Source organism: Sceloporus occidentalis, unplaced genomic scaffold (assembly GCF_023333645.1).
Source record: "Sceloporus occidentalis isolate IW3139 unplaced genomic scaffold, rSceOcc1.0.p SCAF_21, whole genome shotgun sequence".
Classification (NCBI taxonomy): domain Eukaryota; kingdom Metazoa; phylum Chordata; class Lepidosauria; order Squamata; family Phrynosomatidae; genus Sceloporus; species Sceloporus occidentalis.
This window is the reverse complement of record NW_028317001.1, coordinates 7,075,174-7,099,438: the sequence shown is the minus strand read 5'-3', so window position 1 is coordinate 7,099,438 and position 24,265 is coordinate 7,075,174. Positions and strand designations below refer to the sequence as shown.

The 24,265-nt window shown below is 41.4% G+C and overlaps 1 protein-coding gene across 1 annotated transcript; it reads left to right on the top strand.

The window, feature by feature from the left end:
- The first annotated feature begins 254 nt into the window (after nucleotides 1-254).
- Nucleotides 255-6,326, top strand: LOC149301508 (uncharacterized). The gene is made up of 4 exons (XM_089484299.1): nucleotides 255-526; nucleotides 2,063-2,229; nucleotides 3,063-3,183; nucleotides 4,328-6,326. Exons 2-4 carry the CDS (start codon nucleotides 2,155-2,157, stop codon nucleotides 5,731-5,733), a joined length of 1,602 nt encoding a protein of 533 aa, XP_089340425.1. The 5' UTR covers nucleotides 255-526; nucleotides 2,063-2,154; the 3' UTR covers nucleotides 5,734-6,326.
- The last annotated feature ends 17,939 nt before the right edge of the window (nucleotides 6,327-24,265 follow it).

The window sequence follows — 24,265 nt, the reverse complement described above, 5'->3', positions numbered from 1 at the left end:
TTTAAAACCTCTTTCCATCTGCCAGCTTTGCGCTGGTTTTGGGGGAAATGAGAAAGTGTTGGGAGGGAGGGACTGCCAACAGAATTAGGAGATGCATTGCAGGCTATGGACAGTTTGCAGCCAAGAAAGGTCCAAAACACACGGCAGCAATAGTCCAGTTTGAGAGCACTTTAACTGCCCTGGCCCAGTGCTAGAGAATCCTGGGAACTGGAGTTTATTGTGGCACCAGAGCTCTCTGTCAGAGAAGGCTCAATGTCTCACAAAACTACATTTCCCAGAATTCCCTAGCACTGAGCCAGGGCAGTTAAAGCAAGAGAAAAGGCTACTTCTGCCTTTCAGATCCAGTTTGCCCCAAATCCTTTATGATGCCAGAAACCCCTTTGTTAGGAAGCGAACCCCGAATATCTCAGGAAGGCCCGATATCTCCCAAGGCCCCCTCCCTCCAGGACCCCCTTCCACTCTTCCCCTCAGTCTCTCTCTCTCCCTGAAGGCCTCAAACTGCCAACTGCCAAGTGCTGAGGAAGAGGTGGCCATTTTGTGTTCTGGCAGCCATTTTATTGTCTGCTTGTGACTGTGGTGAATATTGTTCCAGAACCTTCTCTGAGCCTCAGTTGAAGAGAGGCCTCTCTTTCTCTCCTGAGGCTCCAGAGAGAGAAGGAGGCCAGGCTCCTTGGGCCAAAAGGAAGGAAGTGTGTCTTTTGTGTCTCTTTTCAGAGAGGGTTTTCTTATTACACAGCTCTGCTCCTTCTGGGGTTTTAACAGGGATCAGAAATGGGAGGATAGTTTTAATACAAGCCTTGTTCTTCTTCTTCATAAACATTGGGCTTTGGCTCCTAAGAGGAGGCTTGTCCCCCAAACAAGGCCAAACGTGGCTCCTTTGGGAGGTTTTAAAAGTCTCCCCAGTTTCCTTGTTATCTCGAGGGGGAGAGAGGCAGGCCAGCAACAACAAAGAGCCCTCCTTCCGACCACCATCTTGAGGGGGAGAGAGGCCTATGTGAGAGAGCAGATGAGCTGGACTTTCCCCCTTCCCTACTGTCATTCCCTTCTTCTTTTGACCATCCATTAAGAACCCAAGCCCTTCCTCCATTCCATCTGCCTTGGTCCAGGCCTTGGAGGTAGACAAGAACTACTGGACCTGATCCCCTTCTCCACCACCTCTCCCTTCTCCTTTTGTGTCGTGTCTTTTTAGATTGTAAGCCTGCGGGCAGGGAACCGTCTCACTAAAGAGTTGTATGTACAGCGCTGTGTAAATTTACAGCACTTCATAAATAAAGGTTAATAATAATAATAATAATAATAATAATAGATTTTCAGGCAAGAAGGAAGGAGACGGACCAGAATAACTCATATTACCAAGAATGAAACAGACCAACATAGAATTAAACAAGAAGAAGAAGAAGAAGGATTAGAGACTAAAACAAACTACTTCTTTTGTAAAGGAAAACCACTATTAGGAGGCTAAAAACAAGACATGGGCGCTTCTACCCTTTTAAAACCGACTCAGACTGTATCTGCACTGGAGAAATAATCCAGTTCTAAAGCGTGTTAACTCTCCTGGTTCCATCCTATGGAATCCTGGGAATTGTAGTTTGTTGTGGCATGAGAGCTCTCTGGCAGAGAAGGCTAAGTGTCCAAAGGTAAAATCCCAGGATTCCACAGCACTGAGCGGTTAAAGAAGTGTCAAAGTGCTTTATTTCTATAGTGTGGATGCAGCCTCCTTCTTGGGAAAGGGGCTGATGCTGGGGAAAAGCACTGGCGAACTCTGGAGGTTTCAGCAGATGATTTATTTATTTATTTATGATGTACTCCTTTCACATCCCCTAATCCCTGCCACTCTAATAAGGCATGGAGTATCTGTTGTGTAGGGGAGCTGCAGTGAATCTATGCTAGGTCCAGGGGGCTTTGTTTGGTGCAGAGGGAGGAAGGGGATGCCCTCCTCTGCATCGGCCCAAAGGAGGCATGTGTCACCTGCTTATGTCACCAGCAGGATGCTGTTCTCTGTGTCTTTGAGTGCTGCAGGGTTTCTTGCCAAGCCAATCCTAACCCTGCTCCCTTTTCTCAGGAACCTCATCACGGCCTCCTTGGACACGGCTTTGGGGCCTCTCTTGCTAAAAGTGACCCAAGTGCAGGGCCACTAGGACCCCTGCCCACCTGATGGCTGACACAGAGGCCAAGAGGAGGGAGTTGGGCTCCAACAGAAAGAGGATGGAGAGGTACAACAGCTCTTTGGTGAGTCACTATGCTATTAGCTTCATCTGTGTCACTGCTGGGCCAATTTATGAAAGGAAGCAAATAAAATACTGTCCAGATTTGGCAGAGACAGTCCTGATTAATCCTCGCATTTTCAGGGGCTTTTAAAAATGTCCCAGTTGCTCTCTTCTCCTCCCAATTTCCCCCTTCTCAGCTCTCCTCAGTTCCTGAGTGCAACTGAGTTTGCAGCCCATCAACTCAAAAGTGGGGAGAGGAGAGGAAAGAAGGAGACAGGATATGGCCCTTCCCAGGAGGCTGAACCAGAAGGAAACTGCTGTGCCCTTCCTAGCTTGTGTGATCTTCCTCATAAACAACTTTGGCCATCTTCCATGCCTTCTGGGTTGCTTGTCCACATGTGTCTTGTTTTCCCCATCTATGAAATGTTGGGGGCTATGGGAGAACATCTCTGGATCTAAATATGGGGTGGGCCCAGTGGCCCTCAAGCCCAGAGTGCTCCCCAGAACTGTGATTAAAAATGACATTTGCCTCTCAAATGTGGCAAGAAATGTCTAAATGCACCATAATTCTTTGGTAGCTAAATGTACTGTATGTGTTGGGATAGTGAGTATCCTAATCCATCATCAATATCCCAGCCACGGCCTAAATTATATTGTTTATTATATTGTATATTATATTGAAAAGATTCAAGACAAACTGGATCTCAAAGGCAGTAACTTTTTTCTTGCAAACAGAATTTAAAGTTTATATCCTGGACTGAATTCTGAAGTGATGAAATAATATTTGGATGCACCATGTGCTTTCCTCCCCTTTTGCTTAGTCTCTCTCTGGATGAGGGCTATTTTCTGTTTCAGGTGACCTTTGCGGATGTGGCGATATACTTCACCGAGGAAGAATGGAAACTGTTGTCGAAGAAGCAGCGACTTATGTACAATCATATAATGATGGAGAATTATGGGAATGTGACCTCTGTGGGTAAGGAACCGGAATCCACTAGCATTATAGAATCACAGAGTTGGAATAGACCACAAGGGCCATCCAGTTCCACCCACTTCTGCCATGCAGGAATACACATTCCAAGCACCCTCCAGCCTCTGTTTAAAGACCTCCAAAGAAGTGGACTACACCAAACTCTAAGGGAGTATATTCCACTGTCGAAATAAAAAAGATATATAAATAAAACTTTATTTATATACCACCTTTCCTGTAGATCAAAGCGATTCACAACATAGTAAGCATGTGACTGACGCTGAAGAACAGCCAGTTGGGGCTGATATTTATACTGAAATTGTTGCTTGGGGGCAGAAGCAGAGCATTCAAAATTGCTTTAGGATGTTTTAATTGCTTTGGAATGGTTCCTGGGTGGGGAAAGAACAGGATTGTCACACCGGCTCTTAGTTCCTTCTTAGCTCTGATTTCTGATCCCATTCACAAGCCAATGTATAGCACAGTCTGAAGGCGACACTCCCAGAACTCAACAATAACATAGCAGAATACAGAAGCAAATCTCCAGATATAGGCATTGGCGATGCACTAAACACTTTCGACACTTAAAAATAATTCACAGTCCTTGGTGGTTCTTTATCCTGAGTTGCAATATAAAACAAATATTTACTATCTCTCCTCTCTAGCTTCCATCCACTTCACAATCTCCTGTACACACAACTCCAACCCACATGTGAGCTGTATCCTGTATTGGTTGTGAGTCATCTCCTGGTGCCACACAGCATGAAGCATCCTCTGCAGTTAGCTTGCATCATGCCATGTGCTCTGACTCTGAACTCTATGGCAGTCTCACAGGAAATGATGCCACTTTTCCATTAAAATAGTTTTACATATATTTAATGGAATATTTTTCAACGGCCTGACTATCTGCTTCTACTGATTTCCTCATGGCAGTTCCCCTTCAATCTCTTCTTTGGTAGCTCCTATGAGTAAGGATACAATCATGATATGGATTTGGGGGCATCCAGAACACGGTCATGCTCAGGTCACTCATACCAATTTTATTAATTTGATCTCAAATAGGGAAGGGTGAACGTGGGGCTAAATCTTGGGGTAACACTTTCCTCTCTTAACATTGAGATTCAGTCTTGTCTGTCATTGTCCTCCTTTACAGAAGAATTTGTCAGGCATGAGAGAGTCCACACAAGAAAGAAGTCACATAGATGCCAGCATTGTGGAAAATGTTTTTCTTCAAATGCACACCTAGTGATACATCAGAGAGTCCACACAGGAGAGAAGCCACACAAATGCCAGCGTTGTAGGAGATGTTTTTCTTCAAAGTCATACCTAGTGATACATCAGAGAGTCCACACAGGAGAGAAGCCATACAAATGCCAGCATTGTGGGAGATGTTTTTCTTCAAAGTCAGACCTAGTGAGACATCAGAGAGTCCACACAGGAGAGAAGCCACACAAATGCCAGCATTGTGGGAGATGTTTTTCTTCAAAGTCAGACCTAGTGAGACATCAGAGAGTCCACACAGGAGAGAAGCCATACAAATGTCAGCGTTGTAGGAGATGTTTTTCTTCAAAGTCATGCCTAGTGATACATCAGAGAGTCCACACAGGAGAGAAGCCATACAAATGTCAGCGTTGTGGGAGATGTTTTTCTTCAAAGTCATGCCTAGTGATACATCAGAGAGTCCACACAGGAGAGAAGCCATACAAATGCCAGCGTTGTGGGAGATGTTTTTCTTCAAAGTCATACCTAGTGATACATCAGAGAGTCCACACAGGAGAGAAGCCACACAAATGCCAGCATTGTAGGAGATGTTTTTCTTCAAAGTCATACCTAGTGATACATCAGAGAGTCCACACAGGAGAGAAGCCATACAAATGCCAGCATTGTGGGAGATGTTTTTCTCAGAAGCCAAACCTAGTAAAACATCAGAGAGTCCACACAGGAAAGAAGCCATACAAATGCCAGCGTTGTGGGAGATGTTTTTCTCAGAAGTCAATCCTAGAGACGCATCAGAGAGTCCACACAGGAAAGAAGCCATACAAATGCCAGCATTGTGGGAGATGTTTTTCTCAGAAGTCAATCCTAGAGACGCATCAGAGAGTCCACACAGGAGAGAAGCCATACAAATGCCAGCGTTGTGGGAAATGTTTTTCTTCGAAGTCATACCAAGTGATACATCAGAGCGTCCACACAGGAGAGAAGCCATACAAATGCCAGCATTGTGGGAGATGTTTTTGTCAGAAGTCAATCCTAGAGACGCATCGGAGAGTCCACACAGGAGAGAAGCCATACAAATGCCAGCATTGTGGGAGATGTTTTTGTCAGAAGTCAATCCTAGAGATGCATCGGAGAGTCCACACAGGAGAAAAGCCATACAAATGCCAGCGTTGTGGGAAATGTTTTTCTCGGAAGTCATACCAAGTGATACATCAGAGAGTCCACACAGGAGAGAAGCCATACAAATGCCAGCAGTGTGGGAAATGTTTCTCTCAGAAGTCAAACCAAGTGACACATCAGAGAGTACACAAAGAAGAGAAGCCACTTTATTTTTGTCAATAACGAATATATATAAAATTTAATTCAGTGTTGCCAAGAAAAGGCCCTTGTGATTGTGTTTGTAAGGTTTGTCTGTCCATATGTCTGTTGTAATTTGTTAAGTTTAGATTTTAATTGTTAATAGTATAGATAGTTGCTTTGGGTTGTGAATTTGGCTGGGGGTTGTGGGTTGTGGTATAGGTTATCTAGATGGGGAGCTGGGATTTGTTGCAGCTGTCTAGAATAGTTATGGGAATGATAGCTTTTGCAATGTGTGGGATGTTGGCTGAAGAAAGTTGGAGGCTTGTATTAACAGAAAGGGCTAGTTTCTGGGGGTGGCAAAGGGGACCTTGTTTCCTGTGGGGCATAGACTGTGGGAACTGGAGGTGGGGGCTAGGATTGGAAGAGGTTTTGGGGCTTGCAGTGGGCAGTTCTGACTCTGTGTTCTCAGTAAAGTTCTTTGCTATTTCAACACACTGGATTCTTTAATGCACAGAAGTTCTGCATTTGCACAAAACTGAACCTTTCTTTTCTCCTCAGTCCTCACCTCCATTCCCAGCCATAAGAACAGCAGAGGCAAACACACATACACACAAATACACAGGATACACAAAGAGAGCTTGATTTCCAAAGCAGAGACTTCCTTTCTTGCCTTTCCCTCCTGAGTCCAGCTCTGCATCTTGGGCTCCATTGCAGTCTCCTCAAAGGAAGAATGGAGGGAAGGAAGGGGAGACCACTGAACCCCCGGCGCATACCTTCCTTTCCCACAAAGGCCTTAGTGGAATAAGCAGCAGCATCTGGGCCCTGGCAATCCCTGCACATGCTGAGAAGGGGCTTTGAGAGGGATGTTGTGGTCGGCCAGGACCAAAAGCCTAGGCGACTCCAGCAGCAGCTCATAGACCAGTTGTGTCAGCTTGGCTAGGGAGTCTGTTAAGGAACGGGGCGGAAGTAGGCCAAGAGAATCACCAGTCTTTCCCTAGTCTTTAAGCTGAGGTAAATACATTCGATGTGGTCCATCATATGGATAGGTATCCTGCTCAAGGAAAGATTGTCTTCATGGACCAAAGGTCCTCGGGGAAGAATCTACTTCAGCCAATAAAATCTAGGCTAACTTCAGTCACCCAGAGGGCTTTTTCCATCGCAGCTCCGAAGCTATGGAATGACCTGCCGAAGGAGATCCGTGACATTTCTACTCTTACAGCCTTTAAGAAGGCTCTTAAGACGGATCTCTTCCAGCAGGCCTTCCCTACCTAGTTCTACTCCCCATTTACTGTGACTTATGTCACTCTGTCCACCAATTCTTCTCTTAAATTTAATGAGAAGAATTACATTAAAATTAATTAAAACAAAATCCTTGCCTCAAGAAGAAGAGCCCTCCCTCCATGACATCACCATCAGACCTGGGAGGGAGTGAAAAAGAGAGGCCCAACTTCCATCAGGCCTAACTGTGAATGTACTCACTTCGCTCTCTGTAATTTTATTGTATTTTATTTATTTATTGTATTTTATTTTATTATCTTTATTTTTACTGTTGTAACCCGCCTGGATTCCTTGTGATTGGGCGGGCTATAAATAAATCATTATTATTATTATATTATTATTATGGAGGGAGGAGCCTCTATCTTCAGGCTAGCCCTGATGGAGCTGGGCCAGCCTATTCTCTCCCTCCCAGGCCAAAGGATGACAGTTATCTTAACATGACAGATTATTTTAAGATGACAGATTCTTTAGCCATGATCTCTCTACCTCTTTCTAGTATCTTCTATTAAAGCACATATTAAAACTTATTATTTTAACCCACCATAAATCTCATCTATTTCAACTCTAATCTAAACCTAAACCTATAACCCTTATGGCATGTATCCCTAAATGAATAAATGAATGAATAAATGGATTCATGACATATTGTGACTTCAAGCTGGTGCTGTTTACCTGAATGAGACTGGCCCATTGCGACCTAAGACTGATGCTCCTTGCCTGCAGCAATGAGATGGGACCATTGTGAATTTAGGCTAATGCTGCTTACCTGAAAGTTTGAGACGTGACCATTGCAACCTGAGGCTGATGCTGCTTACCTAAAGGATTGAGATTGGCGCATTGTAACCTGAGGCTGATTCTCATTGCCTGAGAGATTGAGACTGGCCCATTTTGACTTCAGGCTGATGCTCCTTGCCTGAAGCATTGAGACTGGCCCATTTTGACTTCAGGCTGATGCTCCTTGCCTGAAGCATTGAGACTGTCCCATTGTGATTTCCAAATCCTCCACCATTTTAGTCACCCTCCTTTGGACGTGCTCCAGTTTCTCAACATCCTTTTTGAATTGTGGTGCCCAGAACTGGACACAGTATTCCAGGTGGGGCCTGACCAGAGCAGAATAGAGTGGCACTATTACTTCCCTTGATCTAGACACTATACTTCTATTGATGCAGGCTAAAATTGCATTTGACTTGTTAGCTGCCGCATCGCATTGTTGACTCACATTCAACTTGTGGTCTACTTGGACTCCTAGATCCCTTTCACATGTTGTCTCCTTAAGTCAGGTGTCGCCCATCCTATATCTGTGCATTTTATTTTTCCGTCCTAAGTGCAGTACCTTACATTTCTCCATATTGAATTTCATTTTGTTAGGTTTGACCCAGCTTTCTAGTCTATTCAGGTCATTTTGAATGTTGATCTTGTCCTCTGGAGTATTAGCTATTCCTCCTAATTTGGTGTCATCTGCAAATTTGATGAGTATGCCCCTGATTCTGTCATCCAAGCCGTTGATAAAGATGTAGATTAGCATTGGGCCCAGGACGGACTCCTGGTCACTTCTCTCCAGGATGAAAAGAGCAATTGTTGAAAACCCTTTCGGTTCGGCCGGTCAACCAATTACAAATCCATGTAACAGTTATGTTGTCTAGCCCACATTTCACTAGCTTGTTTGCAAGAATGTCATGGGGAGCCCTGTCAAAAGCCTTACTGAAATCAAGATACACTATATCCACAGCATTCCCTTCACCTACGAAGCTGGTAGAAAAAGCAGCTCACCGACTAAATCAAAAAAGAGATCAGATTTGTCTGGCATGACTTCTTCCTCTGAAACCCGTGTTGACTTTTTGTGATTATGGAATTGTTTTCTAGATGTTCACAGACTCTCCGTTTAATGATCTGCTCCAGAATCTTTCCTGGTATTGATGTCAGACTGACTGGACGATAATTCTTGGGATCCTCTTTTTCCCCCTTTTTGAAGATGGGGACAACGTTTGCCCTCCTTCAGTCTGCTGGGATTTCTCCTGTTCTCAAGGAGTTCTCAAAGATTATTGCCAATGGCTCCGATATTACATTTGCCAGTTCTTTTAATACCCTTGGATGGAGTTCTTCTGGTCCTGGAGACTTAAATTCATTTAGATTAACAAGGTGTTCCTCTACTATCTCTTTACTTATTCTGTACTGAAATTCCCCTATTCTGTCCTCTGCTCCTTTATCCTCAGGTTGAGTACCCTTTGCCTTTTTCTGAGAAGACTGAGGCAAAGAAGGTGTTGAGTAATTCTGCCTTTTCTCTGTCCCCTGTTAGCATTTTGCCATCTTCTCCACGCAGTGGCCCTACCGTTTCCTTCTTCTTCCTCTTGCTGCGGACATATCCAAAAAAGCCCCTTTTATTGTTCTTAACCTCTCTAGCAAGCCTGAGTTCATTCTGTGCTTTAGCTGTTCTGACTTTACCCCTACACATGCCTGCTATTTCTTTGAATTCCTTTTTCGTGATTTCCCCCTTTTTCCATTTCTTATACATGTTCCGTTTCAAACTCAGCTCCGTTGAAAGTTCCTTAGTCATCCATCCTGGTTTCTTGAGACTTCTCCCATTTTTCTTTCTCAATGGAACTGTTTGAAATTGTGCCTTCAGTATCTCCCTTTTGAGAAACTTCCATCCGTCCTGAACTCCCTTCTCTTTTAGTATTTCTGACCATAGGATCACCCTCAATACTTCCCTAAGTTTACTGAAATCCGCTCTCTTAAAGTCCAGAATGTGTGTCTGACTCTGCCTGGCTTCTCCTTTCCATTGTATAACAAACTCCAGGAGAACATGGTCCCTTTTACCTAATGATCCCACCAATTCCACCCCATTAACCAAGTCATCCTTGTTGGTTAGGATCAGATCCAAAATAGCTGACCCCCTTGTTGCCTCTTCCACCTTTTGGACCATGAAATTGTCTTTGAGGCAAGTGAGGAATTTACTAGGCCTTGAGGATTTGGCTGAGTTTGATCCAGCAAATATCAGGATAGATGAAGTCGCCCATCACTACTACATCTCTCCGTTCTGAGTGTGTGGTCATCTGTTCTAGAAAGACATCATCCAATTCCTCAGTCTGACTTGGGGGTCTGTAGTAGACTCCCACCGTAACACCCTTGTTGTTTCCCTCCCCTTTGATTCTTATCCAGATGCTCTCCACCTGGCTTCCAGGATTGACATCCTGGATCTCTTCACTGATGTAAATATCTCTGACATATAGTGCTATTCCTCCTCCTTTCCTGTTTGGCCTATTTCTCTTAATAAGGTTATACCCCTCTATTTCCACATTCCAATCATGAAACTCATCCCACCAGGTTTCAGTGATGACTATTATATCATATTTGCTTTGTTATACCAGGAGTTCAAATTCATCTTGCTTATTTCCCATGCTCTGTGCATCACTGTAGAGACATCGCAGACCATGTCCATCCACTTTACTTGCTGCCTGTTGGGTCCTTGCACTCTTTGCCTTGTTCCCTCTATGATAATTAATGATCCTTACCTGATGCGTTGAGACTGTTGCATTGTGATCTCAGGCTGAGGTTATTTCCCTGAAGGATTGAGAGTGGCCCATTGTGACTTCAGGCTGAAACTCTATTCCAGAAGAACTGAGACTGACCCATTGTGACGAAAGGCTGATGCTCCTTGCCTGAATAATTGAATAATAATAATATGATTTATTTATATGCCGCCCAATCACTGGGAATCCGGGCGGCTTACAACAGAGGGGATAATAGATGGTTCCCTGCCCTCAGGCTTACAATCTAAAAGACACGACACAAAAGGAGAAGGGAATGGTGAGGAGGGGATCAGGTCCAGTATTCTTCTCTCCCTCTGAGGCCTGGACCAAGGCAGATGGACCGGAGGGAGGGCTCTTCTTCAGGCTAGCCCTGATGGAGCTGGGCCAGACTAATTCCCTTCCTCCCAGGGCAAAAGATGACAGTTATGGAGGGAGGAGCCTCTTTCTTCAGCCTAGCCCTGATGGAGCTGGGCCAGACTAATTCTCTCCCTCCCAGGCTGAAAGAGGACAGTTATGGAGGGAGGAGCCACTTTCTTCAGCCTAGCCCTGATGGAGCTGGGCCAGACTAATTCTCTCCCTCCCAGGGCAAAATATGACAGTTATGGAGGGAGGAGCCTCTTTCTTCAGCCTAGCCCTGATGGAGCTGGGCCAGACTAATTCTCTCCCTCCCAGGCTGAAAGAGGACAGTTATGGAGGGAGGAGCCTCTTTCTCCAGGCTAGTCCTGATGGAGCTGGGCCAGACTAATTCCCTCCCTCCCAGGCCAAAAACGAACATTGGCTTACCTTGTGAGATGTTTGTTTTCAGCGTTGAAGGCGGAGACATCCTTCATAAGGGTTGGTTCCCTCTGTTCGTTCCAATCAGGTAAGACCTATAATTTTGGGTGTGAATCTTGGGGAACCCATGCCCCTTGTTGCCCAGTCAGTGGAATAGCCAAGCAGAGGGATGTCTAATAACACATTATCAACGGCTATCAAACAACAAAGGATCTCTTCCGGGTTGGGAGCGGCAGCCTGAAGGAAGCGTTTTCAGGGGCTCCTGAAAACCACCTCCACTGAGGCGTTTCTCTGTCCGTTTTTGCCACCACGGAGCAGAGAAAACTCCAGGTACGGCAATACCTGGACGAAGAGACTCTTCAGTCGTCACTGTACCCTCAGCTACCCGTTTTTCCCAGACCTGGAGAGGACCAGAGAGAAGGGAGCAAGTTTGAGGCTGGAGTACTTGGCGCCTCAGTGGGAAGCCAAAAGAGGCACAAGAGCTGCCACCAACTTTGTTTTAAACAAAAGCGGAGAAAGGAAACAACAACAAAGATAAGCTACTTGAGCTTTGGAACACTAAAATATCTTCAGCAACACCTTCATGATAAACAAAGAGATAGAACCGCTACTAGAGAGATGCTGGTAGTGAGTAGCCATTAACTTTGCTTCTATTGATCCGTATCCCCTTTATTCCGGAAACACAGATTAAAAGAAGAAGGGAGATTAGGAATAAATAAAGCCTGGAAAACTACATACTGCTAAAGATAAGAAGAAAAAGGGGAAGAAGAAAAAAAGAGACAGAGGCAAAGAGGAGGGGACAGCTAATCTACATTTAATTTAATTCAATCAAAGAACTGAAGCCATCTCAGTAACTACTTGGTAAACCTCCCCCTCTCAAACATCATAACTACTATTTTAGTATAATTTGTACTATTTTGAATGGACAGTATTGTTGCAGGAAATAGCTCAGAACTAAGTTAGAAATTGGAATTCTCCTTCCAGTACTTGTTATTTTTGTGAGTTTGAGAAGAAAAACTTAAGCATAAAGTGCATAAAGAGCATAAATTTTTAGTCAAAAACATTTGAATGCAGCTGTGTCACAAACTGCTGTAATACAAGATGAACTGACTCACATGTAGATAATTAAGTTGATAATTACTTGGAGACTTCTCTGTGCAAAGCAGCTGTAACTGGGGAGAAGTAATAGAAAGAAGTAAAGGGGGACACTGAGATTAGAGTCTAGATAAAGAAATAATATTGAGAAAGCATAAAAGACAAGTCGAAAAGGACACAGGAAAAAAGAGAGAAAGGAGGACATTGAGATAAGTCAATGCAGAAGGAGGACGCTGAAAGAAGAGACATCTATAGAGAGAGAGAAGTCAAGGCAGAAAAAGGAGGACGTGGAGAGAAGAGGCATCTATAAAGAAAAGCCAAGGCAGAAAAAGGAGGACACTGAGATAAGAGACAGCTATAGAGAAAGAGAAGCCAAGGCAGAAAAAGGAGGACGTTGAGAGAAGAGACATCTATAAAGAAAGAGAAGCCAAGTCAGAAAAAGGAGGACGCTGAGATAAGAGACAGATATAGAGAAAGAGAAGCCAAGGCAGAAGAAGGAGGACGTTGAGAGAAGAGGCATCTATAAAGAGAAGCCAAGGCAGAAAAAGGAGGACGCTGAGATAAGAGACAGATATAGAGAAAGAGAAGCCAGGGCAGAAGAAGGAGGACGTGGAGAGAAGAGACATCTATAGAGAAAGAGAAGCCAAGGCAGAAAAAGGAGGACTTTGAGAGGAGGCACCTACAGAGAAAGAGAAGCCAAGGCAGAAAAAGGAGGACGTGGAGAGAAGAGACATCTATAGAGAAAGAGAAGCCAAGGCAGAAAAAGGAGGACTTTGAGAGGAGGCACCTACAGAGAAAGAGAAGCCAAGGCAGAAAAAGGAGGACGTGGAGAGAAGAGACATCTATAGAGAAAGAGAAGCCAAGGCAGAAAAAGGAGGATGCTGAGATAAGAGACAGCTATAGAGAAAGAGAAGCCAAGGCAGAAAAAGGAGGACGTTGATAGAAGAGACATATATAGAGAAAGAGAAGGAGGACACTGAGACAAGAGACAGCTATAGAGAAAGAGAAGCCAAGGCAGAAAAAGGAGGACGTGGAGAGAAGAGGCATCTATAGAGAAAGAGAAGACAAGGCAGAAAAAGGAGGACGCTGAGATAAGAGACAGATATAGAGAAAGAGAAGCCAGGGCAGAAGAAGGAGGACGTGGAGAGAAGAGACATCTATAGAGAAAGAGAAGCCAAGGCAGAAAAAGGAGGACGTGGAGAGAAGACTCATCTATAGAGAAAGAGAAGCCAAGGCAGAAAAAGGAGGACACTGAGATAAGAGACAGCTATAGAGAAAGAAAAGCCAAGGCAGAAAAAGGAGGACACGGAGATAAGAGACAGCTATAAAGAGAAACCAAGGCAGAAAAAGGAGGACGTTCAGATAAGAGACATCTATAGAGAAAGAGAAGCCAAGTCAGAAAAAAGAGGACGCCAAGATAAGAGACTCCTATTGAGAAAGAGAAACCAAGGCAGAAAAAGGAGGACGTTGAGATAAGAGACAGCCATAGAGAAAGAGAAGCTAAGGCAGAAAAAGGAGGACACTGAGATAAGAGACAACTACAGAGAAAGAGAAGCCAAGGTAGAAGAAGGAGGACGTTGAGAGAACAGACCTCTATAGAGAAAGAGAAGCCAAGGCAGAAAAAGGAGGACGTTGAGATAAGAGACATCTATAGAGAAAGAGAAGGAGGACACTGAGATAAGAGACAGCTATAGAGAAAGAGAAGCCAAGGCAGAAAAAGGAGGACGTGGAGAGAAGACGCATCTATAGAGAAAGAGAAGACAAGGCAGAAAAAGGAGGACGCTGAGATAAGAGACAGCTATAGAGAAAGAGAAGCCAAGGCAGAAAAAGGAGGACGTGGAGAGGAGAGGCGTCTATAGAGAAAGAGAAGCCAAGGCAGAAAAAGGAGGACGTGGAGAGAAGACGCATCTATAGAGAAAGAGAAGACAAGGCAGAAAAAGGAGGACACTGAGATAAGAGACAGCTATAGAGAAAGAGAAGCCAAGTCAGAAAAAAGAGGACGCCAAGATAAGAGACACCTATTGAGAAAGAGAAACCAAGGCAGAAAAAGGAGGACGTTGAGATAAGAGACAGCCATAGAGAAAGAGAAGCAAAGGCAGAAAAAGGAGGACACTGAGATAAGAGACAACTACAGAGAAAGAGAAGCCAAGGTAGAAGAAGGAGGACGTTGAGAGAACAGACCTCTATAGAGAAAGAGAAGCCAAGGCAGAAAAAGGAGGACGTTGAGAGAAGAGACATCTATAGAGAAAGAGAAGGAGGACACTGAGATAAGAGACAGCTATAGAGAAAGAGAAGCCAAGGCAGAAAAAGGAGGACGTGGAGAGAAGACGCATCTATAGAGAAAGAGAAGACAAGGCAGAAAAAGGAGGACGCTGAGATAAGAGACAGCTATAGAGAAAGAGAAGCCAAGGCAGAAAAAGGAGGACGTGGAGAGGAGAGGCGTCTATAGAGAAAGAGAAGCCAAGGCAGAAGAAGGAGGACACTGAGATAAGAGACAGCTATAGAGAAAGAGAAGCCAAGGCAGAAAAAGGAGGATGTGGAGAGAAGACGCATCTATAGAGAAAGAGAAGACAAGGCAGAAAAAGGAGGACGCTGAGATAAGAGACAGCTATAGAGAAAGAGAAGCCAAGGCAGAAAAAGGAGGACGTGGAGAGAAGACGCATCTATAGAGAAAGAGAAGACAAGGCAGAAAAAGGAGGACGCTGAGATAAGAGACATCTATAGAGAAAGAGAAGCCAAGGCAGAAAAAGGAGGACGTGGAGAGAAGACACATCTATAGATAAAGAGAAGCCAAGGCAGAAAAAGGAGGACACTGAGATAAGAGACATCTATAGAGAAAGAGAAGCCAAGGCAGAAAAAGGAGGACGTGGAGAGGAGAGGCGTCTATAGAGAAAGAGAAGCCAAGGCAGAAGAAGGAGGACACTGAGATAAGAGACACCTATAGAGAAAGAGAAGCCAAGGCAGAAAAAGGAGGACACTGAGATAGGAGAAGACTTATAGGAAAGACTGTGGAGGAACAATAAATAACAAGTGGAAAAGACCAAAAAAAAAAAAAAAAAGAAAGTTAGAAAACAACCTATTGATAGGAAGACATTGATCCAAGAGGCGGCCTACAGAGGGGAGAGAAAGGAGGAGATAGATTTAAGAGGCACCTTTTAGAAAATAACATTGAGAAAGATAAGAGACAAACTGAAAAAGACAAATAAAAAGAAAGGAGTCAAGGTATAGCAAGGAAGATATTGAGAAAAGAGGAGATTTTTAGAAAATAAACTTAGAAGGCTATTATAAGAGGTGGTGGCAATAGATTGAGAAATAAAATTCTCAAAAATGAATACGAGAAAAACCAAATTAGATTTGACCCAACAAAGGAGACCATCATTGGAAGCGAACCCCAAAACAGACCAAGCATCTGTATTAGAAGAATTAAAGGCAATGTACCGTGACATGAAAGAGGATATAAAAGCACTTAAAAGAGATATGACTGCTATGAGGAAGGAGATAAAACAGGAAATCCGTCAAGAAATAAGGTCAGAATTAAAGGAGATAAAGGAAGTATTAGGTAAGGCAACAGAAGACATAAGACAAATGGAGGAGAATATAGAAAAAATCGATGACAAAACAAATAAAATTAATAAAAAAGTATTAGATATAGAGAAAAATCATGAAAAAGATTTAGACGAAAGAGCGTTACAAGATCTGAAACAACGTGAAAACTGCATAAAAATTAGAGGATTAAGAGAGAAAGAGAATGAGGACCTATACGAATATTTAACACCATTGTTGGCTGACTATATGAATGCAGACTTAGATCAATTTAAATGGGAAATCAGTAAAATGTTCAGGATTAACTCCAAAATTGCACAACAAAGGAAACTGCCAAGGGACGTGGTAATCTACTTTACTAGGAAAAAAACTAGGGACGAGATCATACAACTAAATTACGAACATAAACTAGAAGCAGACGGAGAGGAATTAATTATATATAAAGATATCCCAATTAGAATTTTGAAAAAAAGAATGGATTACAGACCCTTGATCAATCTACTAAAGAGAAATAATGTCAATTATAAATGGGGTGACGTTTAGATACAATTCAGAGCTATTCAGGATTACTTCAGTAATGAAAATGAAAGACTTCATCAAAAAATACAAGAAGAACTTAGAGACAGAAACAGATACACTGCAAAAAGAGGAAGAAGAATCAGAAGACCCTGAGAATACATCCGAACCGGAAGTAAACGATCCCAGAAAAGAAGAAGACGAAAAAGACCAGGAGGAAGAAGAAGAATAAAGTATAGAAAGCAAACTTAGAAGAAATACAGATTAAAAGAAATAGACGAATAAATCGAAACAATGCAGAAAATAAAAATATTATCTTGGAACGTGAGGGGAATGAATTCTCCCCAAAAACGAAGAAAGATTTTCCAGTATCTGGGCAAACACAGACCAGATATAGTATGTATTCAAGAAACCCATATAAATGAAAAAGACATTCGATTCTTGAAAAATAAAAAAGTGGGTAATGAATTTATATCGGCTAGTTCACAAAGAAAGAGAGGCGTAGCCATCTATGTGAATGATAAATATAAAGTAAAGACTTTATTTGCTGATAAAGATGGAAGATATATCGGAGTAGAAGTAAATTTCTTAGAAGATAAATACATGATTGTAGGATTATATGCACCGATAGAGAAAAAAGATCCTTTCTTTGTGAAACTGAATAAAGAATTAAGTGCATACAACTATGAGAAAACACTAATAATGGGAGACTGGAATGGGGTGATTTGCCCAGAATTAGACAGAAAATCTGAAAAAAAGATAAAGAAGTCACAAGGAAGGTTGCCAAAATCTTTTGAGAACTTAGTGGAAGAACAAGTGCTTATGGATGTATGGAGATTTAAATATAAAAATGCAAAAGAATTTACTTATTTTTCCGAAAGACATCAAAGTTTGTCAAGAATCGACATGTTTATGGCCACAAAACCCCTCTGTAAAGACATTTTGAAAATGGATTGCCATCCTAGGACAATATCTGACCACAATCCTATAGAGATAACATTAAAGAAAAAACAGAAAGAATTTGCTTGGAGACTTAATACATCTATACTTCAGAAAGAAGAAATACTGAAAAAAGGAAAAGAAATATTGAAATTTTACTTTAAAGAAAATCTGAAAGAAGAAACTGAAATAACTACTGTATGGGAAGCATCCAAAGCTGTTATTAGAGGTTTCTTCATACAACAAAGTATTATTTTGAGGAAGAAAAAAAGAGCAAGGATAGAGAAACTGTATAAAGAACTACGACAAAAAGAAAAAGAATTAAGTGAATTAAATAAGAGTAAAACAATCGAAAAAGAAATTAAAACACTGAAAAAACAAATTGAATTTGAAGAAAATGAAGAATTACAAAGCAAATTGAAGTTTATGAAACAAAGGTTTTTCGAGCAAGCAAACAAGCCTGGACGGTGGTTAGCCCATAAGATTAGAAAACATAAAGAACGTAACATCATCACGGAAATGAGAACTAAAGATGCAAAATTAACAATGGACCAAACTAAAATTAAAGAAGAGTTCCAAAAATTTTACACTAAATTATATAAAGGCCAACAAATATCAAAACAAAAGATTGCAAACTTTATTAAAAAAACAGATTTAAAACCATTCACCGAACAACAAAGGAATCTACTCAATGCACCGATAACAACATCAGAAATAACAGAAATAATAAAAAGAAGCAAAAAAGGAAAATCACCCGGACCAGACGGTCTCCCTATGGAATAGTACCAAAAATTTGAGGACCAATTGACTCCCCATCTTAAATCAGCCTTCAATGCTATTGGAATTAGTAAGTTCCCAGATACATGGAAGCAGGCCAATATAGCGCTTTTGTTAAAAGAAGAAAAAGATCCAACAGATACTAGAAATTATCGTCCTATATCACTGCTGAATGCGGATTATAAAATATTCTCTAACATATTGGCTGACAGACTTAAAAAGATCCTCAAGGACTGGATACAGGAAGATCAAGCAGGTTTTCTCCCACATAGACACTTGAAAGACAACATCCGCAACATTATTAATGTGCTGGAATATTTTGAGGATCACAATGGAAAAAAACTGGCTCTTGTATTCATGGACCTAGAGAAGGCATTCGACAATGTAAGCTGGGATATACTACATAACATGCTAGAAATGATGGAGGCAGGTCAAAAGTATTGTGGTTGGGTCAGAGAAATCTATACAGATCAAAAGGCAAGGCTGATAGTGAACTACGAGAGAACGGACGAATTTAAAATCTCAAAAGGCACCCGACAAGGTTGCCCGCTGTCACCCTTATTATTCATTTTTATTTTAGAAGCTTTAAACAACAGAATTAGAACCGATGAAAATATAAGGGGAGTAAGAATTAAGAAATATGAGTATAAGTTAAGATCCTTTGCAGATGACTTGGTATTTCTTTTGGAGGATCCAAGATATAGCATGAAAGCATTGACAGACATACTTTTGGATTTTGAACTGATTTCAGGGTTAAAGGTAAACAAAGATAAAACGACGATGATAACGAAAAACATGTCGAGAAAGGAAGAACAAGTTTTGGAACAAATAAGTGGCTATAAAGCAGATAAGAAAGTAAAGTATTTGGGGATAACTTTGACAAACAAAAGCACAGATCTGTATCATAATAACTATAAAAAAGTGTGGAATACTGTAAAGAAAGATCTAGCTAGATGGGAGAAGTTACAATTGTCTTTGTTGGGCAAAATTTCAGTGATCCAGATGAACGTTCTCCCTAAGTTATTATTTTTATTTCAAACTATTCCGATCTTACATTCTTTCAATCCCCTAAAAATTTGGCAAACAGAAATCTCAAGATTTGTGTGGAATAATAAAAAGGCTAGAATTAATATGAAAATAATGTGTGATAGCAAAACGAGGGGAGGTTTGGGTTTACCGAACTTAAGAGTATATTATTTTGCTTCTGCTTTGAATTGGATCTCTGATTGGATTTTGTTAAAAGATGAAAGGCTGTTGAATTTGGAGATATGGCTGGCATGGCTATGTATTCTATGACAAAGATAAAATACATAGAGACTTTAAGAGCCATGTTATTAAAAAAGCTTTGATGAATGTATGGAATAGACTCAAACCCAGACTATGTACGAAAATACCCTTATGGTCTTCCCCACACGAAGCTTTTTTTGGAAAAGAAAAAATCCCCAAACAAAACTGGTTACGATACTTGGATTTAACAAAAGAAATACAGGATGATATAGAAATGAAATCTCAGGAAGAACTTAAGGACTCAGGAATCCATTGTCATTGGTATTTATTTAGACAGTTGAGGGAAAGGTGGAGAATGGATAAAAAACTGGTCCGAATTCAAAAGAAACGACTAGATTGGGAAGGGAAAAAGAAACTAATCTCAAGGTACTACAAGATGATAATGGATTGGGAAACGGAAGATGAAATAATCAGACGCTCAATGGTGAGATGGGCTCAAAATATAGGGCATAATTTGGAATATAAAAAATGGGAAAATATTTGGACAAGAAGCATAAAACATACAGTTTGCCAGGAGCTCAAAGAGAATGTTTCTAAGATGATTTACAGGTGGCACTTGTCGCCACAAAAATTGTCATTCATGTATAAGAATAGCAATCCCCAGTGTTGGAAATGCTTGGATAATGTTGGTTCTTATTTTCACATATGGTGGACATCTGATATTGCAAAAAAAATTTGGCTAGAGATTCACAAAATCTTAAATGTAAACATGAATATAAAAGTGCCCTTTTCACCAGAAATCTTCCTTTTGGGCATGTTAGATGACATTTTAGAAAAGCAAGATGGTAAATTTCTCTTTTATTGTTTCTCTTGTGCTAGAATAGTTTATGCAAAGTTTTGGAAAAAACCACAAGCTCCATCTATAGACAAATGGCTTTGTAAACTGTATGAAATGGCTGAGATGGATAAGTTAACATGTTGGATGAGAGATAAAACTGAGGAATGTGTATATCAAGCATGGAAGGAATTTTATAAGCCTTTAGAGATAAGATGGAATAAGGTATTGATAACTAAAAAGACATAAATGGATTTGAATTATATAATAGCGCCTAATCTTGGTTACATAAAACTCTCTTTTATTTAAATTCTTGATGGCAGAATGTTATGTATAAGGAGGATGGTATACGGTATAGAGCTATTCTATAGATGTATATTTCTAGGTAAAGCGAAGTATATTAACAATGGGATTTTTTTTGGACTCAATACAACATAAGGACAGATCCAGGTGAAGGAACTAAGAAGGAGAACACTTCAAGATAAAACAAGATGGAAGAAAAACATCAGAACAAGCCTCAAGTAGTATTAGGAAGCTCAATTTATGTTATATGTAGTTTTAATAATGACGTTTGTGTATGGGGTGGTTTATTGTCCAATGTGTAATGTGTGAAATGTTTTGTTCTATGTGGAAAATTAAAAATAACAATTAAAAAAAAAAGGAAGTCACAGTCTGTCAAAGTTTACATGAACTCTGTGAAATGTGGTTTTTGTTTTGCTTTTGTCTGTCCTGAATTTCCCATCTCCACTAAATGACCCCAAGATCAAGCAAGAAGAGAGAAGGAGAAAACTGTGTCTCCTTCCACTTTCTCAACCCCATTTAGAAATGTATGGACCTCTTCCATGGCCATGTTTTGCTCCTTAAGAAACACAAGGCTTGTAATCTTTCACAGAAGACATATTATTTGGGAGGCAGTTCAACAATAATCCTACCAGGAAGGTGCCCTCAATTTCTTTTCTAGGCATAGAGGCTGGTGGGCTTTTTCATCCACAGTTTTATGGTGGAGGTGGCCTATGACAAACCTCCTTTGAACACAGACAAATGAAGAACTGCCTTCAACTTGACCACTAGCGAACCTGTTAAACGTTCACATGATGAAGAGAGTTCTGCCTGATATATCCTATGATGATTCTCCTGAGTTTCACTTAATTTGCTCAGGTAGAATTGTATTTATTTGTTAGACTGTTCTTATAAAGTTCCCCAGACAAAAGGAGAAAGGTCCCTCCACAAAATTGTCTTGCCTTAAGATGAATGACAAAGGCATCATGCGAAATGAAGAAGAGACAGCAATCGTGAACCAGACAATTCTTTCTGACCCAGAGAAAGGAGCCAAGTGAGTCTGGGACACTTTTATGCAAGAGGTTCTTGGCCTTAGGAGAAAAGCCGCAATATGGAAAAGGGGCACCACCTCATCTTTCTACTCTTTGTTCAAATGGACAGGTTTTCTCTGACCTACGGAGTCAAAGCAGCCCATTTGGATGTTGAATACGGATTGGAGGATGTCTCACATTTTCCTCTGGGATCTTACTGGCATGGCTACAGGAACATGGATCTCATAGAATCAGAGGACGACCTGGAACTAACTGACAAGGTACAGAAGAAGCATCATGCTCTTTCCATGGTGTTTTAGAGTTGGGCAGTGTGTTCACATCTGGCTGTCTTGCAAAGAGAGTTAGTTTTTCCTCCCCACTGAGAAATTATCCTTATAGTAATGGAGGTCAGGGCAGGGGAACATTAAATCCACCCCAAACTTTTTACTGAACTCTCTTCCCCCCAAAAAATTCAATGCCTTGGACAGTCAAGATTAAAACCAACATGGATTCACTGTCCCACTAAGATGGAAGCCACTAAGGGGGTTGGATACAATGGGACACAGAGCTTTGTCTCTAGTGAGAGCCATGCAATGAATTTTACAAGGCAAGTCAGGTCAGATCTAGGAGTCCAAGTAGACAACAAATTGAACATGAGTCGACAGTGCAATGCGGCAGCTAAAATTGCGATTTTAGGCTGCATCAATAGAAGTATAGTTAGAAATTAAGAGGTGATATGAAAGCCCTGTTTAATTACTTGAAGGGATGTCATATTGAGGAGGGAGCAAGCTTGTTTTCTGCTTCTCCAGAGAACAGGACCTGGAGCAATGTATGTAAGCTCCAGGAAAAGAGATTCCACCTCAACGTTAGGAGGAACTTTGTGCTAATAAAAGCTGTTCAGCAGTGGAACAGACTTTTTCCTCGGAGTGTATTGGAGTCTCCTTCCTTTGAGGCCTTTAAGCAGAGGCTGGATGACTATCTGTCAGGGATGCTTTGATTGAGAGTTCCTGCATGGCAGAATGGGGTTGGACTGGAGGGCCCTTGGGGTCTCTTCCAACTCTACGATTCTTTGAATCCCCTTAAATCTTCCATCATTTTGTTATAGTCCATCACGTTATCCCATTTTACCAGTCTTATTATACAATGTACTATATTCCAGTATTCTTTCACTTTGACACAGGACCAGCAGAGATGGAAAACTGTGCCTTTTTCATTTCCGCAGATCCAGCACCCGTCAGAACAAGTCTTAGATGTTTAAGGTATATTTTCAGCTTTCAGATACCATGGAAAAATACTACTTTGTAGTAGTTTTCCCTTAGAGCATGGGAAGCTGTTTATTTTATCCTCCTTTTCCAGGTTAACTCCCATTCTTCCATCTCAATATTGTGTCCAAGATTTCTTGGCCATTGAACCATGTTTTCTTTAACCACTTCAGATTCCATAAAATGTTTTAACAGGATTGTATACAATCTCACAAGTGGACCTTTCTTGATAGAAAGCACATTTCCTTGTATTTCTGTACTAATTATTTCTATTCCATATGTTTTCATATCCAACAAAAACCTCTCTCTTATTTGCCTGAAAATAAGCCAATTCCATTGTTTACCTTCTTCTCTTATTTCTTCTTTTTTAATAAAGTTTATTAAATGAAAAAGCACATAAACAAACATTGTTGCATCCAGAACTCTCCCAATTCCTCCCTTCCCCATTAAAATACAATTAAATTCTTAAACAATTATTAAAATAATTATTAAAAATAGAGCAGAGGCAGTTAGAGCAGTTGTTGAACCATTTATTAAAATAATAGGAGATTGCTGTAAGGTTAATCTGCCGGAAGATATACGTCTTGATCACCTTTTCAAAGCCTTCAAGACGGGTGATATATCAGATCTCTTCCAGAGGCTATTCCATAAACTGGGAGCGGCAAAAGAGAAGGTCCTCTGGGTAACTGCAGAGAGCCTTGTTATTGCTGGCTGCAGTAAGCTTTTCCAAGAGGACCTCAATGTCTGGGGCAAATTGTATGGGAGGAGATCCCGTAAGTAAGCTGGACCCAAGCCATGAAGGGCTTTAAAGGTTATAACCAACACCTTGTACTGTCCCTGGAAATTAATGAGAAGCCAGTGAAGAGGCGTTAGTATAGGTATGATATGGCCACCTCTAGATCTTCCAGTGACCACTCTGTCTGCCATATTTTGGATTAGTTGAAGTTTCTGGACTTGATACAAGGGTAGCCCTATGTAGAGCACATTACAGAAGTCAAGACCTGAGATCACCAGCGCATGAACCATAGTTTTTAGGTCTTCCGGTTCCAGGAAGGGACGCATTTGGCGTATCAACTGAAGCTGATAACAGGCCCTCTTGGCCATCGCATCTATCTGAGCTGACATCTGGAGCAACCGATCCAGGAGCACCCCCAAACTGCAAACACAGTCCTTTAGGGGAAGTGTGACTTCATCCAGGACCGGTTGACAGACCCCCATACCCAGAATAGGACCTCCAACAATACACACCTCCGATTAATCTGAATTCAGTTTCAATCTGTTTTTCCTCATCCAGCCCATTACTGCCTCAAGACATTCATTCAGAGGGAGATGCCTTCTTTAGTTGTCACTGAGATATCTCTGGATGTCATGAGCATACAGATAGCACCCGCCCCATGCCTCTGGATGAATTCTCTTGGCGGTTTGATGTAGATGTTGAATAGCACTGGGGATAGGAAGGTGCCCTGGGCAATGCTGGATTTAAGATCC

Excerpts from the sequence above, each read along its gene's own strand:
- LOC149301508 (XM_089484299.1), top strand. The coding sequence starts at position 2,155 with ATGGCTGACACAGAGGCCAAGAGGAGGGAGTTGGGCTCCAACAGAAAG. Across the intron at positions 2,230-3,062 it reads AGAGGTACAACAGCTCTTTG|GTGACCTTTGCGGATGTGGC; the intron begins GTGAGTCACTAT and ends TTTCTGTTTCAG. Across the intron at positions 3,184-4,327 it reads TGGGAATGTGACCTCTGTGG|AAGAATTTGTCAGGCATGAG; the intron begins GTAAGGAACCGG and ends CCTCCTTTACAG.